Below are 23,542 nucleotides of genomic sequence, written 5' to 3' on the forward strand. Positions count from 1 at the left end.
GGAAATATCCAGGGGGTTATACCACCTGCCAGAAAACCATGCTCAAGTGCCCCTTCGCCATACTAAAAGCATAATAAGCTACACATTATTAAGAAGGAAAGCTGAATTATTAACCCCTTTCTCTAGCTATATACTTTTGCTTACAGTATGGTCTAGAGGCCTTGGCCTTCTCAGTCCCTTGCTACCTTTGATTCATTGATTGAGAAAAGCGATGAGCACTTGAAGAGTGAAGTTGGTGAGACCCATTAGAGAGTTATCAGATCTGGTGGCGACAAGCTAAGGATGTGGTGTAAGGAAACAGGGAGCCCGGATTTAGAACCAGAAGTCTCTTTATTTAGCTACGAGGTGACCTGCAGTGATGCTCTTTATCCCCTGAGGCCTGAGTCATCTCTCCCTGAGGTTGTTCATAATCTTTAGAATTTCACAGAATCACCTACCAAACAAAAAGAGCTTTTAATGTGAGGAAGTGCTGATTTTTATTTTACTAATTAAACATTTTAAAAAAACGATTGTCATAGCTTGCCTAATGTGCCTCAGTGGTTGAGCATTGTCCCATGCTCCAAGATGTTGGCAGTTCACATGTCCTGGTTGTGGTTGGAGGCTCAGTCCCCGGTAGGAGGTGTGCAGAAGGCAGCCAATTGACGTTGATGTTTCTCTCTCCCTCTCCCTTTTTTTCTCTCTCTCAATAAAAACATATTTTTTAAATAAACAAAAATACGAATATCATCACCTAGTAGAAGGGATATAATCTCCAAGTTTTTTAATTAAATATTTTTTATTAAATCTTTATTGTTCAGATTATTACAGTTGTTCCTCTTCCTCCCCCCCAATAGCTCCCCTCCACCCAGTTACCACCCCACCCAATGCCCTTACCACCCCCACTGTCCTCATCTATAGATGTATGATTTTTGTCCAGTCTCTTCCCACACCCCCACACCCCTTACCCCCAAGGATTGTCAGTCCACTCCCTTTCTATATCCCTGATTCTATTATAGTCACCAGATTATTCTGTTCATCAGATTTTTAATTCACTTGATTTTTAGATTCACTTGTTAATAGATATGTATTTTTTGTTCATAATTTTTATATTTACCTTTTTCTTCTTCCTCCTCTTCTTAAAGAATACCTTTCAGCATTTCATATAATACTGGTTTGGCGGTGATGAACTCCTTTAGTTTTTTCTTATCTGTGAAGCTCTTTATCTGACCTTCAATTCTGAATGATAGCTTTGCTGGGTAGAGTAATCTTGGTTGTAGGTTCTTGCTATTCATCACTTTGAATGTTTATTGCCACTCCCTTATGGCCTGCATAGTTTCTGTTGAGAAATCATCTGACAATCATATGGGTACTCCCTTATAGGTAACTAACTGTTTTTCTCTTGCTGCTTTTAATATTCTCTCTTTGTTTTATGCCCTTGGCATTTTAATTATGATATGTCTTGGTGTGGTCCTCTTTGGATTCCTTTTGTTTGGGGTTCTGTGCACTTCCAGGACTTGTAAGTCTATTTCTTTCACCAGGTAGGGGAAGTTTTCAGTCATTATTTCTTCAAATAGGTTTTCAGTATCTTGTTCTTTCTTCTTCTGGTACCCCCATAATTTGGATGTTGGTACTCTTGAAGTTGTCCCAGAGGTTCCTTAAACTATCTTCATATTTTTGGATTCTTTTTTCTTTTTTCTTTTCCAGTTGAATGTTTTTTGCTTCTTTGTATTTCAAATCTTTGACTTGATTCTTGGGATCCTCTGGTCTGCTGTTGGATCTCTGTATATTACTCTTTATTTCAGTCAGTCTATGCTTAATTTCTAGTTGGTCCTTTTTCATATCCTCAATGGTCTGACTAAATTTATCTGCCTTTTCTTGAAAAACTTTATAACTGTGATTTTAAACTCTATATCCAGTAGTTTGCTTTCCTCCATTTCTTTCATTTGTGACCTGTTTCTTTGTCCTCACATTTTTGCTGCTTCCCTGTGTTGATAGAGTAGCTTTGCGTGCTAGGTATCCTATAGGGCCCAGTGGCTCAGGCTCCCCAGTTACCTGAGGTGCATACTCTTGGTGCAACCCTTTGTGGGCTGTGTGCACAGTCTTGTAGTTAAGCCTTGATTGTTGTTGGTATCACTGGGAGGAATTGACCTCCAGGACACTTGGCCATGAGGTCTATGATGGGAGAACTGTGCTGGAGATACCCTTATGAGACAAGACTTGCTTCAATGGGACTTTGGTGATCACTGAGTCTGCCCCCTAAGTGTGTCCCTTATGGATCTGTTGTAATCTGGATGGTCCTACTCTGACTCCTGGGTACACTGGCTCTTGGATCTCCAAGGAGGTGCTAATTTAGCCTCTGCCTGAGGTCACCCATCAAGAACTACAGAGAGATCTGCAGGTTCCTCTTTGGGTTTTGGAGGTGCCCAGATGAGGCCCAGATGTGAAGCAGTGCAAGTTGCTGTTGGGTCTTGGGCCTTCTTTTGGATGTTCTGGGTCTCTGTGACCCAGCTGCAGTTTGTTAGCTAAGTTTAGATTTCAGAGGACCAGGACATTCATATGCAAAAGCCTCTGTGCATAGCTGGGGTAAGGCGGAGTCTCAGGGCGGAACAAACAGCAATAGCTTCCATCAGCCATGCCCTAAGAGGCCCCCAGGTCTCAGTGTCCTTTGGTAATCACTGCAAGCACTATGAAAGAAAGCCACGCTCGAGTTCTGCCCACTGCCAGACAGTCCAGTTTCTCCTCATATGAGTCTGAGTCCCCAGAGTCTCACCCAGAACTGGAGTTCAGAGCTGTCGGGAGCTTGTGTCTCCTTGTGGTTTGAAAAAGACACCTTCATACTCAGTTGCTAGCCCTTTTCATGCTGTGCACCTCTGTACCTCTGCACTTTACTTCCGCAGTTCCTCTAAGTCTCAGTGTGCTAGTCTCTTCCCTTCTAGTTGTAGAATTTCCACTCAGCCAGCCTTCCTGTGGTTCTGGATGATGTATGTTTTATCTTTTAGTTGTAGTTTTGAAGTGGTTGTTCTAGGCAGCAAGTTTAGGTGTTTACTATGCCACCATCTTGGTTTCTCTAACTGAACAGATTTAGCTTACTGGGAGACTCGTGATGTTTGCCTTCTTTTTCTCTTTATGACTGGTGATAACTTTATCATGGATGCATGCATACCAGTTCATGGGGTGGCATTTGAAAACCACAGGTCAGGGGCTTGTCTACAGAGATGAAGGGAAGAGGAGAAATTCCACTTGGAGAGCAAACAAAAGTCCCCAGAGAGAGTTAGGTGTTGAAACTCTGGCAAAAACTCACCACCCAGATATGTACAATTAGATTACCTTTTTTTTAGAGAGAGATACAGTTGCTTGTGATTTTTTAAAATCACTCATGGAATGTCAGATTTTTAAGACCACTTTAACTACTTTGTACCTCTGTCTTCTATTTTCTCCAGGGCTAGAGAATGGGGCCCACCAGCCCTTCTAGCAGCTGGGGAGGCACTACCCCCTTTGCATGCAGTGAAAAGGGCAGTGGGCTTCAGACAGGTGGTATCTCCTCTTCAGATTTATACTCAGCACAAATATGGGCTTCTGTGTAATTCTAGATAGACATTAAGATGTTGTTTCATATGTGCATTAAAATGTTCTCTGTCAGACCACTCTTTCTTTGTCTAAGTAAAGTGCATTGACTAAGACGGAATGCCCTGTGTGACTTGCTCACTAAAAGGAAACTGACCCTCAGCCTGGTTGCATATCCCCCTATAACAGATCATTGGACCTGCCTCATACCCCTTTCAATTTTGGTTTTTCATCTTTAAACCAGAGGCTTGGATAAAATGATCAAAGGGGCCCAGGTCAAACGCTCAGCCTTATTTCTCTGAATCTGTTTCTTTTAGCTGAGTTGTCTGGACATTGAGAAAACTGCTCTTTTGGTAACCTCTGAAACCTCTTTAAAATGAAATAGCTTATTCTTTTATTTGTCTCTTTACCTCAATTCTTTTAGTTCTATTAGTTCCTCTAACTTAAAATTGATCATTTGTCCCTTTCTGAGGTCTCATCTAGGTTTTCTTTGGCCTAAAGATTTTTGCTTATTAAAGATTTTCTGGCCACCCTTGCCAGTTTGGCTCAGTGGATAGAGTGTCATCCTATGGACTGAAGAGTCCCAGGTTCCATTTGGTCAAGGGCACATACCTCAGTTGCAGGCTCCTCCCCAGCCCAGGCCCTGGTCGGTCCTTTGCAGGAGACAGCCAATCGATGTGTTTCTCCCACATCAATATTTCTCTCTGCCTTTCCCTCTCTTCTTTACTTTCTTTAAAAATCAATGGAAAGATATCCTCAGAGCGTTTTATTAACATTTTAGTTAATAAACTAGCAAGTCTAGTTTATTAACAGTTATGGGTATAATAGTTACGGCATAAATTTTATAAAGTTTTAAAATTATTCATTCACCTTGAAAAGAACTTGTCATGATCTTTTTACCCAGATTATTACAGAGAAATGTAAAGGCATAGGATATTTGCCATCCTAAACAAATTTGAGTTCCTAGAGAAAACTCTTATAGAGAGGTGCAGTGTACTAAATAAACCATGGTTCTTAGGTAAGCACATTTGAATTTGAATCCTATCTTTGCAAATTCTCAGATGAGTGACTCTGAGATCCACTTTCCTCTTATATATGACAGGGTTAGTAATACCCACTTACCTTAGAGATTGTTGCAAAATTGAGACATAATGATGTGATGTGGCTGACACAAAACAGGTGCTTTCTGTCTGATACTTGTTATAGCTGCAGTTCAGATAGAGGGAAGCACCAAGCATAGACCTTCATTCTTACCATGAATACTATTATCGGAAATTAGAAAAATTCTTAAACACATAACATAGATCAGCTGGCTAAGATTTTGGTAGCTACATATGGAATCAATAATTTTTTACCTATTCTACTCAGTTGTATCTTTATTTTAAAGAGCTTCTCCCATGCCCCCCAATTACAAAGGGAAAGGTTCTTACTTTAAAAAAATAAAAGAACCCAAGAAGCTAGAAAGTACAGTCCCTTGGTATCTCAATCTCTCCCTGACATAATTACTGTTCATTTGTTACACATACTTTTAGAAATGGGTTAATTTTTAATGTGATCATGATATATATATATATATAGTTCTGATCCATTATTTTTTTTACTAAGTAATGTATGCTTAACATCTTTCCATGTAAGTCACATATATCAACCTTATACTTTTAAAGGCTAAGTAATATTCCATTGTATGATTCTACCATAATCAGTTCTCTAGAAGCAATGCTGCAATGAAGAGCCTAAGACAGGGATCTGTGAATGGGACTACTTGTACCTTTAGGAACCATGGAAACTTCTTAGGCTACGGATAGTGCTCATCATCTTATGTGTTCTTTCTTCAAACTTATATCTTAAGAACCCTGGTGTCATTCTGCTTCTCCTTTTTCTATTCCCCCTTTCCAATTGCCCTCTCCTATTTTATATGGCATAGCCAATTTCTTGTCCAGTCCAGGGGTATAAAAACCTGTGGTGCAAACTAAGAGACAGTTCTAAGATTGGTGTTGGAATTGAGAAACTGAGTGACTCTATCAACTGGACAAAAAATCCATTTACAAGTCAGTTGGTTTCCAATTCATTGCTTCCAGCAAAATTGAAGAAAATCTCTACTGAGCTGTACATTGATGGATTGTTAAAAATAGTTCTTGATGATTCTAGACCACTTTCTGAGTTTTGGTATATAACTCAAAAGGAGTTCAAAGAACCAACTGACTTTGTGATAAAATTCTTTACATTTCCATCCACTTCTATCTTTGTGAACAAAGTTTCTTGGCACTTATAACTATAAAATGAAAAATAGAACTAGAATTGATACAAAACCATGTCATTTTTTGTGCTATGTAAGAATCATCCAATATGCATGAAGTATCTGGGGTGGGGGGATAATAAAATTCTACTTTTTATGCTTATAAATTATCAAAATGTGTGGTATGTGTGTATACATATGTATTGATCATTCATATACTAATAATTATAATGATAACTCAGTCCAGAAGAAAAATAATTTTTACACTTAGAGTGTTATGATTTTAGTAAATAAAATAATAAATTGACATTTATATGTACTTTATAGCATAAAAGATAATAATTAGCAAAGCCCCAAAATACATAAAATTCATAATGGCATATGAATTCCAGAAGGGTAAAGGAGTGATGCAAATTTTTCAACTGTTAAAGAAAAGCTTATTTGTGACCTTTTTAAATGGATGATGGTAGTTGTTACAGTGCTGTGGTATTCAAATACATATTGAATGTATGTAGGAGAGCAATAAAGTTATGTTTTAAAATATCAATATTTAAAAAAAATTAAAAAATAAATAAAATATCAATATTTAGATTATAGCAAAGTATATCCTTTGTTACTAAAACTTATACAAAATTTTAGATGTCAACTTAAGATGTGTGAGGGGATACATGAGTTTTCAAAATCATTTTAGAAGGTACACTGGCAAAACAATCTGAGGACCACTGGCCTCATAAGTATATAATTTTACACTTAGATAAACATTTCTACAGGTTAATTTGTAGAAGTGGAATATGTGAAGGTGCACATATAGGTATTGACAAATGGCATCTGAAAAAAGTAGTGCAGCCCTAACCAGTTTGGCTCAGTGGATAGAGCGTTGGCCTTTGGACTGAAGGGTCCCAGGTTTGATTCCAGTCAAGGTCATGTACCTTGGTTGCGAGCACATCCTCAGTAGGGGGTATGAAGGAGGCAGCTGATCAATGTTTCTCTCTCATCGATATTTCTAACTCTCTATTCCTCTCTGAAAAAAATCAATAAAATATATATTTTTTAAAAGAGTAGTGCAAGTTATGTTCCTGTGAATAATAATATAACTACTATTTCCAGTAAAAGAAATACATTTTTATTAAATCTTTTTGCAAAGTAAGTTTGGGCCTATGGTGAACAGTTTTAAAAGCATGAAAATGTGACAAGTTGCTTTTCCCCACTTAACACAGCTTATTATCAATTCACATGAAGCACTTTACCTCTCCTCAGTGCTAGACTTCAGTAAGATACATGCACCCTTCCCCTGATTTAAATTTGGTCCCCATTTTATTGTTGCTAATTTCATCTTTTCACCTTGCTTTCATAGTAGCTAGCAGAATTTTTAAGTGTGTGTGTGTGTGTGTTTCTCTCTCTCAGGGGGCTTGAAGCTTCATGGAACAGGGACCATGGCTATGTTATCTACCCCTGTATCCCTCCATACCTAGCCTGGAGACTGGCTCATAGTTCTCGCTCAATAAATAGGCCTTCAGTGAATGAACTGAACATGGATGAGAAAAAATACCATGACGTTGGGTAGTGATAGAGGTCTTTGTTGCCACTAGCCACAAGTGACTGTTTATATTTAATTTAATTTTAGTAATCACACTTAGCCATAGCCCATGCACCCATTAGCCACATGGGACTAGTGGCTACCATATTGGATAGTATAGATATAGCAGGTTCCGATCACCACAGCCAAGTTTTAATGGGATAGCGCTGATTTAGAGAGGTTATTTGCATTCTCAGAATTATCACTATGCCTGGCATGCAATAGATATTTAATAAATGTTTTATTAAGTGGATGAGTAAATAAGCTCATAATATCCCTCTTATTCTTGTAATAGATTTCTCATTCTAAGCCGTATTCCACTCCACAGGCTGCAGCCAGGGGTGTTAAAGTACAGATCTGAGTATGTCCCTTTGATTCTTGAAGTTCTTCCCGAGTTCCCATGAAATCCCAGTGCCTTAAGTTCCCATGTAAACATTACTTTGAACTAAATAGCCAGACATTCTCAGTTAACTTGCCTAACTCCTTCCATTTCTTGCCAGAGATTTCCTTAAAGAGGTCAGCCTCTTTTTCTGTCCTTTTAAATCACATTTGAATAAAATAGAAAAAAGCAGTTTGTAATCAAAGCATACAGCGATTTCTTCACCAAAGAAAATTACTTTTTTAGTATCTTTTCTTATTCTTGATGTAGAAACAAATCTCAGAATTCACCATTGATTGAATGAGGAAAGTAAGGTCAAGTGCTCCTGCTGTCTATCCAACGCTCTGTAGTGGAAAGAATTCCACAGATCTGAATCGGAATGTGGGTCCTGTCACTTTGTGGGAATGACCTTGAGCAAATGGTCTAACCTCTGACCTTCCCTCTCTCCCTTTATGGAATAGAGCAGCACTTACAGAGCGTGGGTTTGGGGGGAGGATTACATGAGTGCACACGTGTAAAAGAGTAGTAGAGTGGCTGAACAGTAGCTCAAACCTGTTCATTCTCAGCAGCTTGCATTTGCAAACATCACACCTGGATTATAAATGAAAACACAGCAACTAATCTACTATATTCCTTACACATTTTGGAGGGCTTATTTTCCTGAAGAAGCTGATCATTGCTCAAATGAGAATTTTTCAGTTGGTGAGTCAGCTAACACAGGTGTTCATTTGACCCCCAATTATGGGCATATCTTTGTAGTCTGTCTGCACAGATGTTCCACACTAGTCACATGATCTACGTGCATGGTGAGATTTCCTCCCTGCAAGCCTGCAGGTTTAGGGTTTAGTCATATCTTAAATCTTAATGTTTAAAAGGTGTGTGTGTGTGTGTGTGTGTGTGTGTGTGTGTGTGTGTGTGTCTCATTAAGGTTTAGCCTTACTATTAGATCTCTGTCTCCTAATCCCACAATTCCATCAATGGTATATGAAAACAAAATTCTACCTGTGTGATTTGAAAGAGTTTTCACATAATCTCTCATTAATAAAAGAATAAATCTCTAAAGCTAATAGCCCAGAGCATTCTCTCTCTCTCACTCTCTCTCTCTCTCTCTCTCTCTCTCTCTCTCTCTCTCTCTCTCTTTTTTCTTCTGATAGAAACACTGAAGCTCAGAAAGGTTGTTTGTTAATTTATTCATTGATCATTTACTGACCACTCACCTCAAGCCAGCAATGATGTTAGGCCCAGGACAAACAGAGATAACAGCCACAGTGGTTTCCCTGGTTCATGTGGGAGATAAATCAACAAAGAATGTCAGTTCAGGGTGCTAAATGCTGAGATTGGAGTGATGGGTGACTAGGGGAGCAGCCAAGCCAGACTTTAGGGTTCAATCTGGCTTCTTGGAAAATATCCCAGTTGCCTGAGCCAAGCCTTGATGGCCCCAGTGGAAGGGAGAAGAGGAGAGGAGATGAAGTTGCCTGAGGGACAGAGAGAGAGATCGGACTGGCTCTAAGGCACTGGGATTTCATGGAAACGTGGGAAGAACTTGTAAGCATCGAAGGGACATACTCACATCTGTACTTTAACATCCCTGGTGGTAGCCTGTGGAGTGGTATGGGGCTTAGAGTGAGAAATCTATTATAGCGGTTCCAGGTGAGAAGTTCCACTACTTTAGTGATCCTTGACAGGGGCATGTGGAAGGAGGAATGGCTTCCATAGATAACGGGAGATAGTGATGTTGCCAGGCTTCAAATGAAGGAAACTTCCATTCCAGGGCTTTCTCGAATCCGGAGCAGTGAGCTGCAATGAATAAACAGAGCCATTTAAGAGCTTGCAAATAGTTCTTTTGGTGACAGCTGGCTTGTCTCATACTTCTGACTTTTTCTTCTCTGTGTTTTCGATGGATGTGCTTTAGGTCACCTGTGGTCACTCGTATTATCCCTCCTATCCATGGAAAATGAGTCCACATTTTCTAATTGAACTAAATAGGGTGTGACTGAAATTCATGGAAAATGGGCAATTCCATGTGGCATGAAGAATCAGAGGCCTTTCCAAGCCAGCTCTGTGTCCAACGTGAATTATCCCCGTATGTCTGCAGAGGGCTCGCTTTCCAAGTTATCACCAAAGCCAAGAACCTCTCATCCTTATGAAACCGACTTTTAAAAAATACCCACCATTCCATTTGCCAGCTCAATAGATTTGGATTGACTTATAGGCATTAAAGCTATATTTTTATTAAGAGGAAAAATTCCCAGCCAAGCTGAGAAAGCTCATATCAGATTTCAGCCCGATTCATTTCAAAACCACCATGAAAAATTGCGACATTTTCTTCGCACCACAATGGGTTAGTCATGGAAATTCTGCCTGAATCTCAGCTACCATGATCATAGTCATGAGAGCATGGTCTGTGCCACCGAAAACTTAGGTTCCAGGACTGAAGAGTTTCCCCCTTCACTGTCAGAAAGCAGAAGTGCATTGCAATTCAGGGTCTATTTCAGCAAGTGACCTCATACTTGGTGTATCTTTTGCTTTCTGGCAGTTTTTTACTGTTGTTGTTTCCAAAAGCTCAAACTAAAGCAAGTTCAGCGTAGCTGAATATCCATGAAGAAGTGAAAAGCCCCTCTCCCGTTGGACTCTGACCCTTTTGAGTGACAGATGAGGCAGTCTTCTTGGCCATCTGTCGGGGAGACGCTGGCTGAGTGTAGCCAGGCTTCAGCATGTGTGGGTCTTTTCAGTGCAGACCTCAGCCAGTAAAATGAAACGGGCCAGCCAAGCAGCCGTGGCACAGAATGCTGCCTTCCACCCTGAAGCTGCCACCTCACATCCCCAGTCACTTCTGTAAGCTGCACTCCTGGAATCAGAGTTTTTTCTTGAGCTTAGCCTATTCATTCATTGGCTTGTTCCGTTGTTCATGTCTTCCTTCATTTGCAGAATATTAAGGACGTTTTCTCCAGGAATGTGCTAGACATCAAGAGCTCAGAGATAAGTTTCTGTCCTCCTGGGGCTCATAGTCTAAGTGTGGGAAACAGACACCCACCTCTGAGTCATTTTGAAAGGATGATTTATGACAGACCACCGTCTCACACACCATCAAACCTCCAATTCCCAGGGGGCTTAATTATTTTAGGAGGGTGGGTGGGGAGCAGAGATGGAGTCCTCCCTGGATTCTAGCAGATGTTTCTTGGGCATGAACTTGTCTGTCCCTGCACACCAGTGCATGTACAGAATCCATCCTAAGGGGACCTGGGGCCATTCCACCTGCTCTCCACACCCCTCTCCCATCCAACTCTGTATTCTGGGTCACCTCATCAGCTTCCTCTTCACTTCAGCTGCAGTGTTTCTGACCTGTCACCAATGCCCAAGCCTTTGGTTACCACTTTGATCTACTGCTCTGGCTCCTTGTTGCCCCCTCTCCCCCAAAACGGGTCAGCACTGCCCAGGCTGGTATTACATCTTACTCCTGATAACTCACCCACACTGCAATCTATCTACTTACTGGGCCCTGGAACACCCCGTCACTTACCTGATGGCCCCTATCCCAGCTCACTGTCCTCTCTCTGCTTGGTCAAGTCCTTACTTATCCCTCCCTCCCCTTCTTTACTTACCTGCATGCTCATATCACCTGGGGAGATTGAAAACCTACCTGTGCCAAGCCTTTACCCCAGACAAATTCAGTCAGTCCCCAGGGTGGGGTCCAGGCCTGAGTCAAGTCTTTTTACTTGTCTAGGAGGTTCCACTGTGCAGCTAAGGTGGAGACCCAGAGTCACTTAGCCTTTAATTGTTCTGTAATGGCTTCAGTCTGTCAGATTTTGCCTCCAGAGCTTGCTTCCATTTCCTGGACAGAGCCATAATATAAGTGCTCCATCTGAACCCCTGTTAGCTGGAACCATTATCAGCTCTCTTCTTCACTTCCCCTGGCTGCCTGCTCAGCATTTGCTCCTCAGTTCTGTGTCCTCTCTCCTTTCTCTTAGGCTTCCTCTGCAGTCTTTGTGACCCCTTTCCTCCACAACCAGCTGTTCTCCACAAGTCCTCCACCGGTTTGGCTCAGTGGATAAAGCGTCAGCCTGTGGACTGAAGGGTCCCAGGTTCGATTCCGGTCAAGGGCATGTACCTTTATTGCAGGCACATCCCTCTCACTTTCTCTCTGTAAAAAATAAAATATATATTTTAAAAATTGGAGTAAGGAATGATATGGAAATGAATCATCCAATAATAGGGGATTGAGTCAATAAAACATGAATTGCCATGTAGTAGATTATACAGCAATCAAAATATTTATGAAAAAAATTAGAGTTGTGGAATGTTATGTTAATGAAATAAACAGATGCAATGCTTCTTATAGTGTGAACTAGACTATTTATAGAAAAAGCCTGGAGGGTAGTATACCAAAATGCTAATAGTGCTTGTCCCAGTGTGGTAAGATTATAATTGACTTTCTTTTGTTATTCTAATTTTATGTGCTTTTTAAAAATTATACATTGAGTAAAAGTAAAAAATTATACTTTTTGTAATCAGAGAAAAGGTGACTTTAAAAAATTAATTGAGAGAATGTTAATGTTAGATGGTAGCTCAATCCAAGTGTATAATGAGAAACTTCATTTTCAGACAACATGGTGTTAGTAAAGGTGAGTCTTGGGGTATGGTCAGGAGGGGGACTTTTAGGAAAATAAGATTTTCTTAAAGGGAAGGCCCCTGAGAGGGTCAGAGCAGTGAACTGGCTCTGGAGAAGCCCACCTAGCAGTGGAGGTCTTGGCCCATCCCTGAGGCCTACTGAGCTGGCTTGTAGGTGGGGCCCTTTTTAGGAGCCTCACTCTTGTGCTGGGTGCTGATTGGCTCCTCCTTTGGCCTCTGAGCACCACTGATATTTTTCTTTTCTTTTTTAAAATATATTTTATTGATTTTTTTTATAGAGAGGAAGAGAGAGGGATAGAGAGTTAGCAACATCAATGATCGATGAGAGAATCATGGATCAGCTGCCTCTAGCACTCCCCCTACTGGGGATGTGCCGGCAACCAAGGTACATGCCCTTGACCAGAATCGAACCTGGGACCCTTGAGTCCGCAGTCAGGCACTCTATCCACTGAGCCAAACCGGTTTCGGCTGATATTTTTCTTTATGCTGTCTCTGCAGATAGTTATCCTTTGGTTATATTTGCCTTTCTCTGATAAAATAATTTCATTGGCTGATTTACCAGGTGCTAGAATAAAGTCACTTCATACAATCCCTGGTGTAATATAATCGTTTGTACTGATCAGTGACGTGTGCTTGGTTTTGCATATTCCACTAAGGAAAATAATTTGCAGACAACACCTGCCTGCTCATTAATAGAATAAAGCCATCACGAAGCCAACTCACTTATCATAACCATCAACAAAACAGCGCTCTCTAAAATGACGGGAAAAACACACAGGCTTTTAAAAAATTCTTCATTGTTGAAAGTATTGCATATGTCCCCTTCTGCACCCTCCTCTCCCCCCGTTGTCCTCTCCCAGCCTGCCTCCACTCCCCCAGCTCCGGCTTACACTCCCCCCCCCCCCATTGTCTGTATTCATTGGTTATGCTTATAAGCATACAAGTTCTTTGGTTGATATCTTCCCCCCAATTTACGCCCTCCCCTCGCCACCCTCTCCTGTCTTCCCTCTGAGGTTCGACTGTCTGTTCAATGCTTCTGTATCTCTGGATCTGTTTTTGTTAATCAGTTTATGTTGTTCATTATATTCCACAAATGAGTGAGATCATGTGATATTTATAATTCTCTGGCTGGCTTATTTCACTTAGCATAATGCTCTCCAGGTCCATCTATGCTGTTGTAAATGGTAAGAGTTCTTTCTTTTTACAGCAGCATAGTATTCCATTGTGTGGATGTACCACAGTTTTCTAATCCATTCATCTGCTGATGGGCACTTAGGCTGTTTCCAAATCTTAACTATTGTAAATTGAGCTGCTATGAACTACAGGTGCATATGTTATTTCTGATTGAAGACACGCATAATTTTTATCTTTTCTCTCCTGAACCAGCAGATTTTCAGTTATGGGTTAGAATGCTTTCAGTTGCAAATAAAGAATATCTAATTAAAATTGGCTAAAATAACAGAGGGTTATTATTGTCATGTGGAAAGAAGTCTGGGCACTCGATTATTCCAAGGTTGGTGGGTGGCTCGTTGGGCTTGTTGGTCACCCAAGGTATTTCCATTTTTCTTTCTTCCATCCTCACAGTCTCCAAGAGCATTGTCCATACCTTCCCTCACAGTCATAAGATGACTGCCACAACTCTACACATCCTATCCATTCGAAACAACATCCCAAACAGGAAAGAAGAAAGGCAACAACACAAATGGCTTCCACTCCATTGGCACTCTCTAGCCAGAGAGGTTATCTCTTTCTCAGAGTTTCTTAGTAGATTTCCCTTTATTCCTGGGACCCAAATTAGGCTACACAGCCACCTCCAGACCAATTGCAGGCAACAAGGTGCATGATTGACTTAGACTAAACATGTTTCAGCTCAGGGGCTGTCACAAGGTCATGAAACAAAACTGAGACTGTGTTAAAGGGAGAATAGGGGATGGTTTGGGAAGGCAGTGCCTAGAATAGCACATGAAACACAGAACTCTTGTCAGGAAGAGATGGTGTTGCCCTAATCACAAGCAATAATGGGTCTCAGGGTTGGCCCCTTCCTGCAAGTCTTTTCTTTGTGCATCACATACACATCTACACTTCCTTTGTAAATCCCCCAAACTCTGTAGATCCAGGTAACAACTTGATTTGATCATTTGTTGAAGAGGGTGACAAAATCAAGGCAGAGGCCTTCCTCCTGGTTACATGCCAGGTATAGTAATGATCTGGCTGAATGATTCTACATTCATCTGAGACATTAGTCACAGAGATGTGAGGTCCCTGAGGACTAGCTTATGCCCACCATACTCACTGGTGTAGCCTTGGTATTGAGGTGTGTGTGTGTGTGTGTGTGTGTGTGTGATGTACTAGTTGCTCAATCATAATGGAGTAAATGAGTGAGCATACTAATGACTAATGACCAAATAAAATGATGCCTTTATTGACTGATGCCTCTAGAAAGAGAATGGTGTCAAGCTCTATGAATTATCTGAAGAGGTAGAAGCTTACTCTCCATCTATAGGGAATAGGGAGTTTATGGTCTAATTTTAGGGTGAGAGCTGATGGCCAGAGTACTAAGGTACAACCAGAGGAGGAGCCTGCCCTCTCTTGTCTTTTGTAACCAATGACTAGCATTCACGTGTTCAAGGATGTTGTCATATCTCATGATAACTACTTTTTAGGATGAGGCTGTAAGAATGTTTTATCTACCAAAATGAACTTAAATCTGTGGGAAAAATAAGATTCATTCCTCCTTTACTCCTCTTTCTGTAGCTTTTCAAGATTTATGAATATAGTTGTAGAAGAGGGGAGGAAAAATCCTGTCCTCTCTTCCAGGTTAGCTTGTTAAAGTGAGGTGGAAATGATTCTTCATTCCGTTTGAGTCATGTTTATTGGATGACCAAAGAATGTAAACAGCCTTCATAAATGATGAAATGTAATGTAGGCATCAAGGATGATTGTCAAAGAAAAGAGATGCCTTCTGGGACCTTATGAGAACCATTCACACTCCTATTGTTGCTCTTAGAAATCTGTTTTACTTTTGTTTTAGACCTAGAAGGTTTTGACTCCGTGGTATCATCTACTGAGAAACTCAGTCACCCAACCACAAGCAGACCAAAAGCCACAGGGAGGCGGCCTCCGTCCCAGTCTCTCACATCAGTAAGTGTCTTCTCACTTCTCTACAGCTCAAATGCAGGAAACATTAGAGATTATAGTTCAGGACTCTAATGCAAGTGGATTTTTAGAGGACAAACAGGAGAGGGAGATTATGAGATACACCGCTGATCAAAAGTGATTTGAGAGTCCGCTAGAATCAAGCAGTATTTCTGTTTGTTCTTGGTGTGTCTGCCAGCCAGGTGGGCACTCCCTGTTCCCACTTCCCCTCCTCCTTCCAGACTGATTGTTGTTTGAATCTGAAATGAAATTGGTAAGGAAAAAAATGTCATGTTTATGGTAGGAAAGGAGAACAAGGCTTATTTGGTCTGTAAACAAAACAAAACTACTAAAGAAAGCTCTGCCACTGTACAGTGCTTGGCAGTGACAAGCCTTTTTCTCCCGAACAGCCCTTACAGAGATGGCTTTTAAACATCTGAGGCACCTGGTCACGTTGGAAAGTACAGTCAGAACCCTCTGGATAACCCATAGAATTTTTTCCTTGTTTGGATTGTTTTGAATAACTTCTTTTCTCATTGGAAACCTGTAACACATTATTGTGCCAAATTTAAACAATGCAATTCATAAAGGAAGTTATTGGTAATCCTGCTCCCCAGAGCTAAGAACTGTTACTTTCTTGCTATAACCGTAGCTTTTATTTAAAATTCTGTTTGTGTCTCTAAAGTTGTTTCTTCAAAAATGGGATCACTTAGTATGCATTGCTTGGAAGTTGCTTGTTCCCCTTATTTTGTGCACCTTTCTCCCAAATCATTACACATTCTTCCATAACATCACATTTAATGGCTACCTGGTGTTCTAATTTGTGAATAGATGATATTTTATGTAGCCAGTGCACTCTCATTGAACATTTATATGATTTCTAGTCCTTCATTATAAACACTGATGTGAATGTCATTGTAGAAAAATCTTGATGCTTCTGCAAGTAGTGTATATGTGTCTGTCTGCCTATCTTTTCTCCCTGTCTATCTCTCCATATCACATTGCCTTGCCCTTGCTAGGAATGCAGGTCAAAGACTTTATGACCTTAACCCTGATATGCCAAGGAATGAACCTTTTGCAGGTTTCCCAGGATACCATCTACTTTCACCTCATCACTTATCATTTAGAAGAAAAAGAATGCACTTCCTTTGAGCCTCTTCTCTCATGTCTTCCGAGTCTGGCAGTGTGGTTTGAGTGGTCCTCTTTTTCCTCTTGTATGAAACAAACCTGACTATGTATTGATGCCTTTTGTGAAGAAAGACTTGAAAAAGTGGCTTACATTACCCTCTTATATAGAGTACTGTGTCAATACCATCTTCTTTCCCTTTTTCATGTCACCTACCCACACCCTCTCTTATGCATCTCATATACACACACATTTTTTAATGGCTTCTTGGTATCTCCGTATTTAAATTTCTAATCGTATCTCCTACATCTTTTCTATAAATCCTTCATCATTTTTGTTTTACCTCTAAATTATTCCCAACTTTTCAAGATCTAGCCTTGAGGCATCCAGAATTATATACAGAAAAGTGAAAATTACCATCTACCACCCTACCCTTGGTCCATACTTTCCATGTCTGGGAGTTTATACAGGATATCCCCAAAAATGTATACACACTTTAACAACTGATAGCTCAATTTTGAAAATGAAATGTATTATAATAAACAGTGCCTTTATAATTATTCCATGTGTATATACATTTTGGGATACCCTATATATATTTTGGGGACCAAGTAAAAGCATCTCATCTTTGCTCTGCTTTTAGACTACATATTTGTTCATTATAGTGAGGAGACAAGCAAAATACAAGTGTCAAGTGCTTTGAAAATCATACAGCGTTATGTTAACAAAAGCTATGTCAGCCAAAGTGTAATTCTGACAAAAGCATTTTCTTTTGGCTTTATCCAGTCTTCCCTTTCAAGCCCTGATATCTTTGACTCCCCAAGTCCCGAAGAAGATAAAGAGGAACACGTTTCGCTTGCACACAGAGGAGTGGACACATCAAAGAAAACTTCAAAGACTGTTACCATATCCCAAGTGAGTGACTGGCCAGGGTCAGGGTGTCATGACAGCACATGATCCCTGCCTTTTTGTGTATGCACTGATGATGTGGTATAAATCAAAAAAGGATAAATAGATGTCTCTGTCAGTTCAAGCTGGTATAACAAAGTAGGTGGGCTTATTAACAATAAAATCTAATCCTCACATTTCTGGAGGCTGGAAGCCCAAGATCAGGGTGCCAGCACCATCGGTTTCTGGTGAGGGCTGTCTTCTGAGTTGCAGACAGCCAACTTCTCGTATCCTCACATGGCAGAGAGAGGGTAAGAGCTTTCTGGGGTATGTTTTTTAAGGACACTAATCCCACTCACAAGGGCTCTACCCTCATGACCTAATGACCACCCATAGACCTCACCTCCAAATACCATCAAGATGGGTTGGTATTTAAACATATGAATTTTGGGAGAGCACAAGCATGCAGCCTGTTGCAACAGGCAATGCAAGTTTTTGTCATTCTTTAGTGATGGTGCTTAGATTGTCATCAAAATCCCCAAGGCATTTTACCAAGTCTCTAAACCTGGGCAGAGTCCCTGAGAAACAAGTTTGATTGATGATTATGATTTCCCATGTTTTCTCTTGTGGTTTGATCTCCTTGTGGTTTGATACCATCAACCACACATACACAAATGCCCTTCTATACCATCACCTTCTCAGAAACCAAGACAACTTAAAAAGCCTATCAGTGTCTAGAAAGAATACATTAACTATATTAAATGTGTGCCCTCTGCCCACACATCTTGTCTTTTGTGTTCAAAACTGGTGGTGCCACAAACTATGGTTGGAAGCTCATGAATTTGAATAATTAATGGTGGTATCTTAAAAGGTGATTTGGATTTATTTATTGGGATAAATTTATAGTCTAAAAACATTTTAATTTCATTGCATGCCCAGGGATGATATAGCTCTTCTAAGTTACTGGCTTGTGTAAAATAAAAAAGAAGACATTGTTTAGCAACAACTGTGTATGGCTTCTGAAGGATACCCTGTATAAATTCTGCTTGTCCTATGAATGTGAACCAAGATTTTGAAATTTATGCTAAGAGAGCCCAGCAGTTGGAATTATTCCCTATAAATGCTTGCAACTACTTTCTGTCTAAAAGTAGAAAACGGCAGTCATTTTAAAGGCAATTGAAACAGGGATTAACACAAAGAAATAAAAATGTATGTAGGATTTTCCTTCTCATAGATTTAAAATTTTACATGCATAGATTTTCCTTAACATCTGATACAATATGCAAAAACTATCCTATAAAACATATTAATTGTAATTACCGTATTTTCCCGCGTATAAGACGACTTTTGAAACGAAAAAAAAGTCAACCGAAAATCGGGGGCAAAAGACCAAAATTGCACAAAAATTACCTGCAGATCTTGACGGCAAAGTAAGTCTTTTCTTTGAAGTGGGGGGTAGTCTTATACAGCGAATATAGGCCTAAACCTATGTTTTAACTGTAAAATTAGGGGGTCATCTTATACACCGGAAAATGCGGTATTCATAAAATATAATTCTTCCTTTATAAAAGGATTTCGTTTTCAGAAATTGGATTTAAACCTGTGTGTTTTTTCTGGTTATCCTAGGTAGTATACAAGGTTAGTTGCATTCTCTCTGACCTCTCAGACAGCCTTGGGGTGTTTCTCCAGTGACATCTACTGGTGGGCAGAGGCTCTTCCCATTTCTGATTTTTACAGTTCTATCTTTTAGGCTCTTTCACTTCCCTGCAGCTGTCATGTCATATTGTTTATTGCTTTTGGAAATTCCACATGAACTAATTTGGTGAAGGTATATGGTGCCCTCTATTCTGTGAGAATTTTTTAAAGTATTTGTTCGTTGAAATGGGCCTGGAGAGCAAGTAAATGCTCAGAGAAGCATTCATTCAAGAAATGCCTGGAAGCCAGTCAGCGTGAGGACATTGATGGGTTTGGGGAGGTATGTGAAGATGCAGGACGGAAAATGTGAAAAAGTGTGAACTCAGGAGTAGGAAAGAAGCAAAGAAAAAAAAGACGGTAGAGTGTGAATTTTCAGACTTGGGTAACCACAGGCATGATACCAGGCTTGAGGGTCCAGCTGATGGAGAAGAGGATTGTATCCCAGCTTTGCCAGTTATTAGCTGTGAGACTTCGGGAATTTCTACACCATGTCCCTAAGCCTCCATTTCCTGCTCGGTCAAACATGTATGCCAACTAGTCCTTGTTTCAATTGTCTAGCCAATGTCTGGTAGATGACCAGTGCTCCATGAACGTCAGTCCCTCTTCCCTCTTATTATAACTCCTATGAACAATAAGCATGGAATGGCTGGTCGCTATCTCTGGCAGCAGAAAGCGCTTTTCCTCAATGGTAACTTGGCAGAGAAAAGGCAAGCAGAGAAGCTGGGAATGCTGGCCCATATGCCTCTGTCTTACTCTGCCCAGTCTCTCCCTCCAGCACAGTCTGACTTCACACTCTGCCTCCTAACCATGCCAGCCAAGCCCCTTCTTGGCTCCCGCCCTGGGTGCCTGCTGCTAGAGGGAGTTCCAACTGGGTGGCCCAGCTTCACCACCAACCTTTTCTTCTGCCTGTCACTCACCCTTTCACCTCCCAAAGTCCTGTCCTCTCCACCTGCCTTCGTTTCACCTTCCCTTGCTGCTGTCTCCTCCCCTGGGCCTGCCACATGTCCCTCTTCCCCCAACCTATGATTGCCCATGTCCTCCCACCCCCTGGTCTCCTCAGAATACTTCTCCATCCAGCCTCCACCTATCTCCTCTGTCTCCAGCCTGGTCCTCTTGGACTCTCTCCCTCAGCATATCAACCAACTCAGGGTCTCCCTCATCTTTGAGAGCGAACAGAACCATTCCTTGACCCTGTCCCCTCCTACGGCTTCTCCTTAGACACTGTCTTTGTCCATTTTCCTTCCTCTACCAAGTTTTTAGAAAGTGTTCTAAACTTGCAAGCCACACCCCTCACCTGTGTCAGGCACTGACCACCTTGAACAGGTTTCAGTCTCCCTTCCTCCATCAAGTGGGCTCCCCCGGTTTTCCTCTTAGCACACTTGACCCACTTATCCAACCATTTTCTTCCTACTGGAAACTCTTACAGGGGACTTCCATAACCCAGGCTCCTCTTCTGGTCTGGCTTTATCCCCTCTCACTACTCTGTCCTAGTCTCAAGGGCTTAACCTTTTCTTCCCACCTCTTCAATTTGGGAAGTACCCAGCTTCCATCATCGGGCTTCTTCTTTTCTACGTCCGTGCTGTTCACCCCCATGGTATTCTCTTCCTCTGACAGTTTCTCTGGCCCAATTCACTCTTTCAGTTGTTGGCTCTGCCCACTAGACATATGCTTCTGCAGCTCCCATGTGCACACTTCCCTCTCATCTGCAGAGTGTTGGTTGGTCTGTCTGTCTACACTGAGTTCTGAGCTCTTTGAGGGCCAGGAAAATGTTTTGCTCACTCAGTTTTCGGAGCCTAGCAAGGAGATGGGACTCTGGACATGTACATTAAACAAATGGGAACTGCCTGGCCAGAAGGTGATCCAATGTAAAACATACAAGAAAAGGCACTTCTATGGGGAATGCCTATACCAAGTAGGCCCTTGGGGCTTGTATATGAAATAATGAATGAGGAGGATATGAGGGGAGGCATGGGTGATGATGTAGATAGGGTTCTGCTAAACATGAATCCCTAGTCTGAAGCCTCTCTGCCCTTCCTTGTCACAGGTGTCTGACAACAAAGCACCCCTGCCACCCAAGCCAGGGACCATGGCTGCAGTTGGTGGTGGCGGATCAGCTACTCTGTCCTCGGTGGTACCCACCCCCTTGTCGTCCTCTTTGGGAACAGCCGGACACAGAGCCAACTCCCCATCTCTGTTTGGCACGGAAGGAAAACCAAAGATGGAGCCTGTGGCCATCGGCCAAGCGGCCGTGGAGGAGCTAAGGACACAGGTCCGAGAACTGAGGAGCATCATCGAGACCATGAAGGACCAGCAGAAGTGAGTGTCTGGGGCCCCTTCTTCTTCTCCCTCTGGATCACTCTCTGCTGGGCCAGGGCCTAGTCTTCAAGCCTGCGTCCCAGCCTGCCCTGGAGGGTGGGCCAGCCTCCCTGTGATGGCAGCAGGAGGTGGCAGTGGATGTGAACTCAAGAGACTTCACAGAGCTCAGCACCATGAGTAACTGGACCTGCTGCATGTAGGAAGGGTATCAGTTGGCTGAGGGGTTTATGGGGAGGGGGCAGTTTCAAGGCCTCACATATATTCCTTTCAGCTGCTGAAAGGAAAAATCTTTTTTTTAATTCTCACCCAAGTATGTTTTTATTGAATTTTTTTTTTGAGAGAGAGAGAGAAAGAGAAAGATAGTAAGGGAGAGAGAGAAACATCAATGTGAGAAGGAAACACCAATCAGTTGCCTCCCATATGTGCCCTGACTGGGGATCTAGCCCACAACCTGGATTTGTACACTGATCAGGAATCAAACCCCAAACCTTTTGGTATATGGGATAACACTCCAACCAACTGAGCCACCTGGCCAGGGCAAGGAAAGAAGGAAAGATCGTAAAATCCCAATAAAATACAGTATGCACATGTACCAGCTTTTTAAAACAATATTGTATTGATTTTAGAGAGGAAGAGAAAAAGAGAGAGAGTTATAAACACCAATGATGAAAGAGAATGATTGATCTGCTGCCTCCAGGTTGCCCCCTACTGGGAATCAAGCCCACAACCCAGGCTTGTAACCTGACCAGGAATGGAACCAAACCATGCCCTCCTGGTTCATAGGTCAACACCAACCACTGAAACATTCAGGCCAGGCTATACCACTTCTTAATCAGCCCAACAGCCAGCTTTTCTTCTAGCATCAGAAAGATTTCAGTTATTTCAGTTAGCTGCCCATTATAAGATTAGTTTGCATTTAGGAGCTGTCATGTATAAAAAGACATAGGGAATCTTTAAACCCAAGACTTTGTACTGAGCAAGTTGTTCTCCCCATGAGACTCCGGGGCTCCCTCCATGCATGCCCCCACAATGCTCTCTCCCTACCTTTCATCTTCAAGGAGCCCTTTGATGGGGAGAAAGATCTGTAAGCGAAAATAGCTAACACACATAAATATTACACTGTGCCATATGCAGCGACAAAAATGGCCAAAGGGTTAGAAGTCAGAAGGTATGGAATGGTAACAAATATCTACAATTAAACTGATTATGTAAGTACATTTGAAAACCAGTAATCTATAATGAAGGGATAGTTTCCAGTCAAGATGGGAGAGAGGAAAGACAATAGAATATGAATACCTGGAGCCTAGTCACTGAACAAGTTGGCCACCTCTCTAGGCCTCAGTTTCCCCATCTTCTTTTAGGAGAAGCTTCAACTGAAGGATCTTAAAGATCATGTAAGACATACTATTTGATGGCTACCTATTTTTGGGAGCCCAGAAATAATGGCAACTCTTTCTGTCTCTGACAAATTTTAAGCAATAACAATGCAAAGAAAACAATGTTCTGTCCACATTGTCTTCATAAAAGAGTCAGATGGATTTTGGAATGATAAGAGGCTTCTTATCTTTTATTGGGAAAGTCTGGACTTTTGTTTAATTCCATTGTTTGCTTTTCAGACGAGAGATTAAGCAGTTACTGTCAGAGTTGGATGAAGAGAAGAAAATCCGGCTTCGACTGCAGGTGGGTCCTTTGGGGTCCTGCCTCACAAGAGGCTCAGTTGGGGGGAGAGGCGGCATCAGGCTTTATTTTGAAAACAAATGATTGTTACTTCTCTGCAGATTTAGGCACACTTCCTGTGGCCATTTTCTTAGAATTTTATAGACTCACTTTGCATCCTTCAGTGGGATCCGGGAAGTTTGGGGAAGGAAGACATTAGTAATTGTGCCCCCAATTGGGTTTCTCACTTGGAATTTACCAGAAACCTGTCCTCTGTGAATAGTTTCCCCTGGTTTCCAGAGGCCTCATTGTAGTCATGGCCAGAGGGCATGGCATGGGGGAGACCCCATGGCAGTTGGCTTC

The 23,542-nt window shown here is 41.5% G+C and overlaps 1 protein-coding gene across 6 annotated transcripts in view; it reads left to right on the top strand.

The window, feature by feature from the left end:
* Positions 1–23,542, top strand: part of SH3KBP1 (SH3 domain containing kinase binding protein 1) — a 342,961-nt gene that overhangs the window by 317,777 nt on the left and 1,642 nt on the right. For all 6 annotated transcript variants that reach the window (XM_084869578.1, XM_084869576.1, XM_084869580.1 and 3 more), the window contains 4 exons: positions 15,395–15,504; positions 17,411–17,539; positions 21,252–21,523; positions 23,140–23,203. In XM_084869578.1, coding sequence (XP_084725704.1) covers positions 15,395–15,504; positions 17,411–17,539; positions 21,252–21,523; positions 23,140–23,203 — 575 coding nt within the window. The remainder of the gene's footprint in view (positions 1–15,394; positions 15,505–17,410; positions 17,540–21,251; positions 21,524–23,139; positions 23,204–23,542) is intronic.

This window comes from Pipistrellus hanaki (assembly GCF_964339955.1).
Source record: "Pipistrellus hanaki genome assembly, chromosome: X".
In the NCBI taxonomy this organism is placed as follows: domain Eukaryota; kingdom Metazoa; phylum Chordata; class Mammalia; order Chiroptera; family Vespertilionidae; genus Pipistrellus; species Pipistrellus hanaki.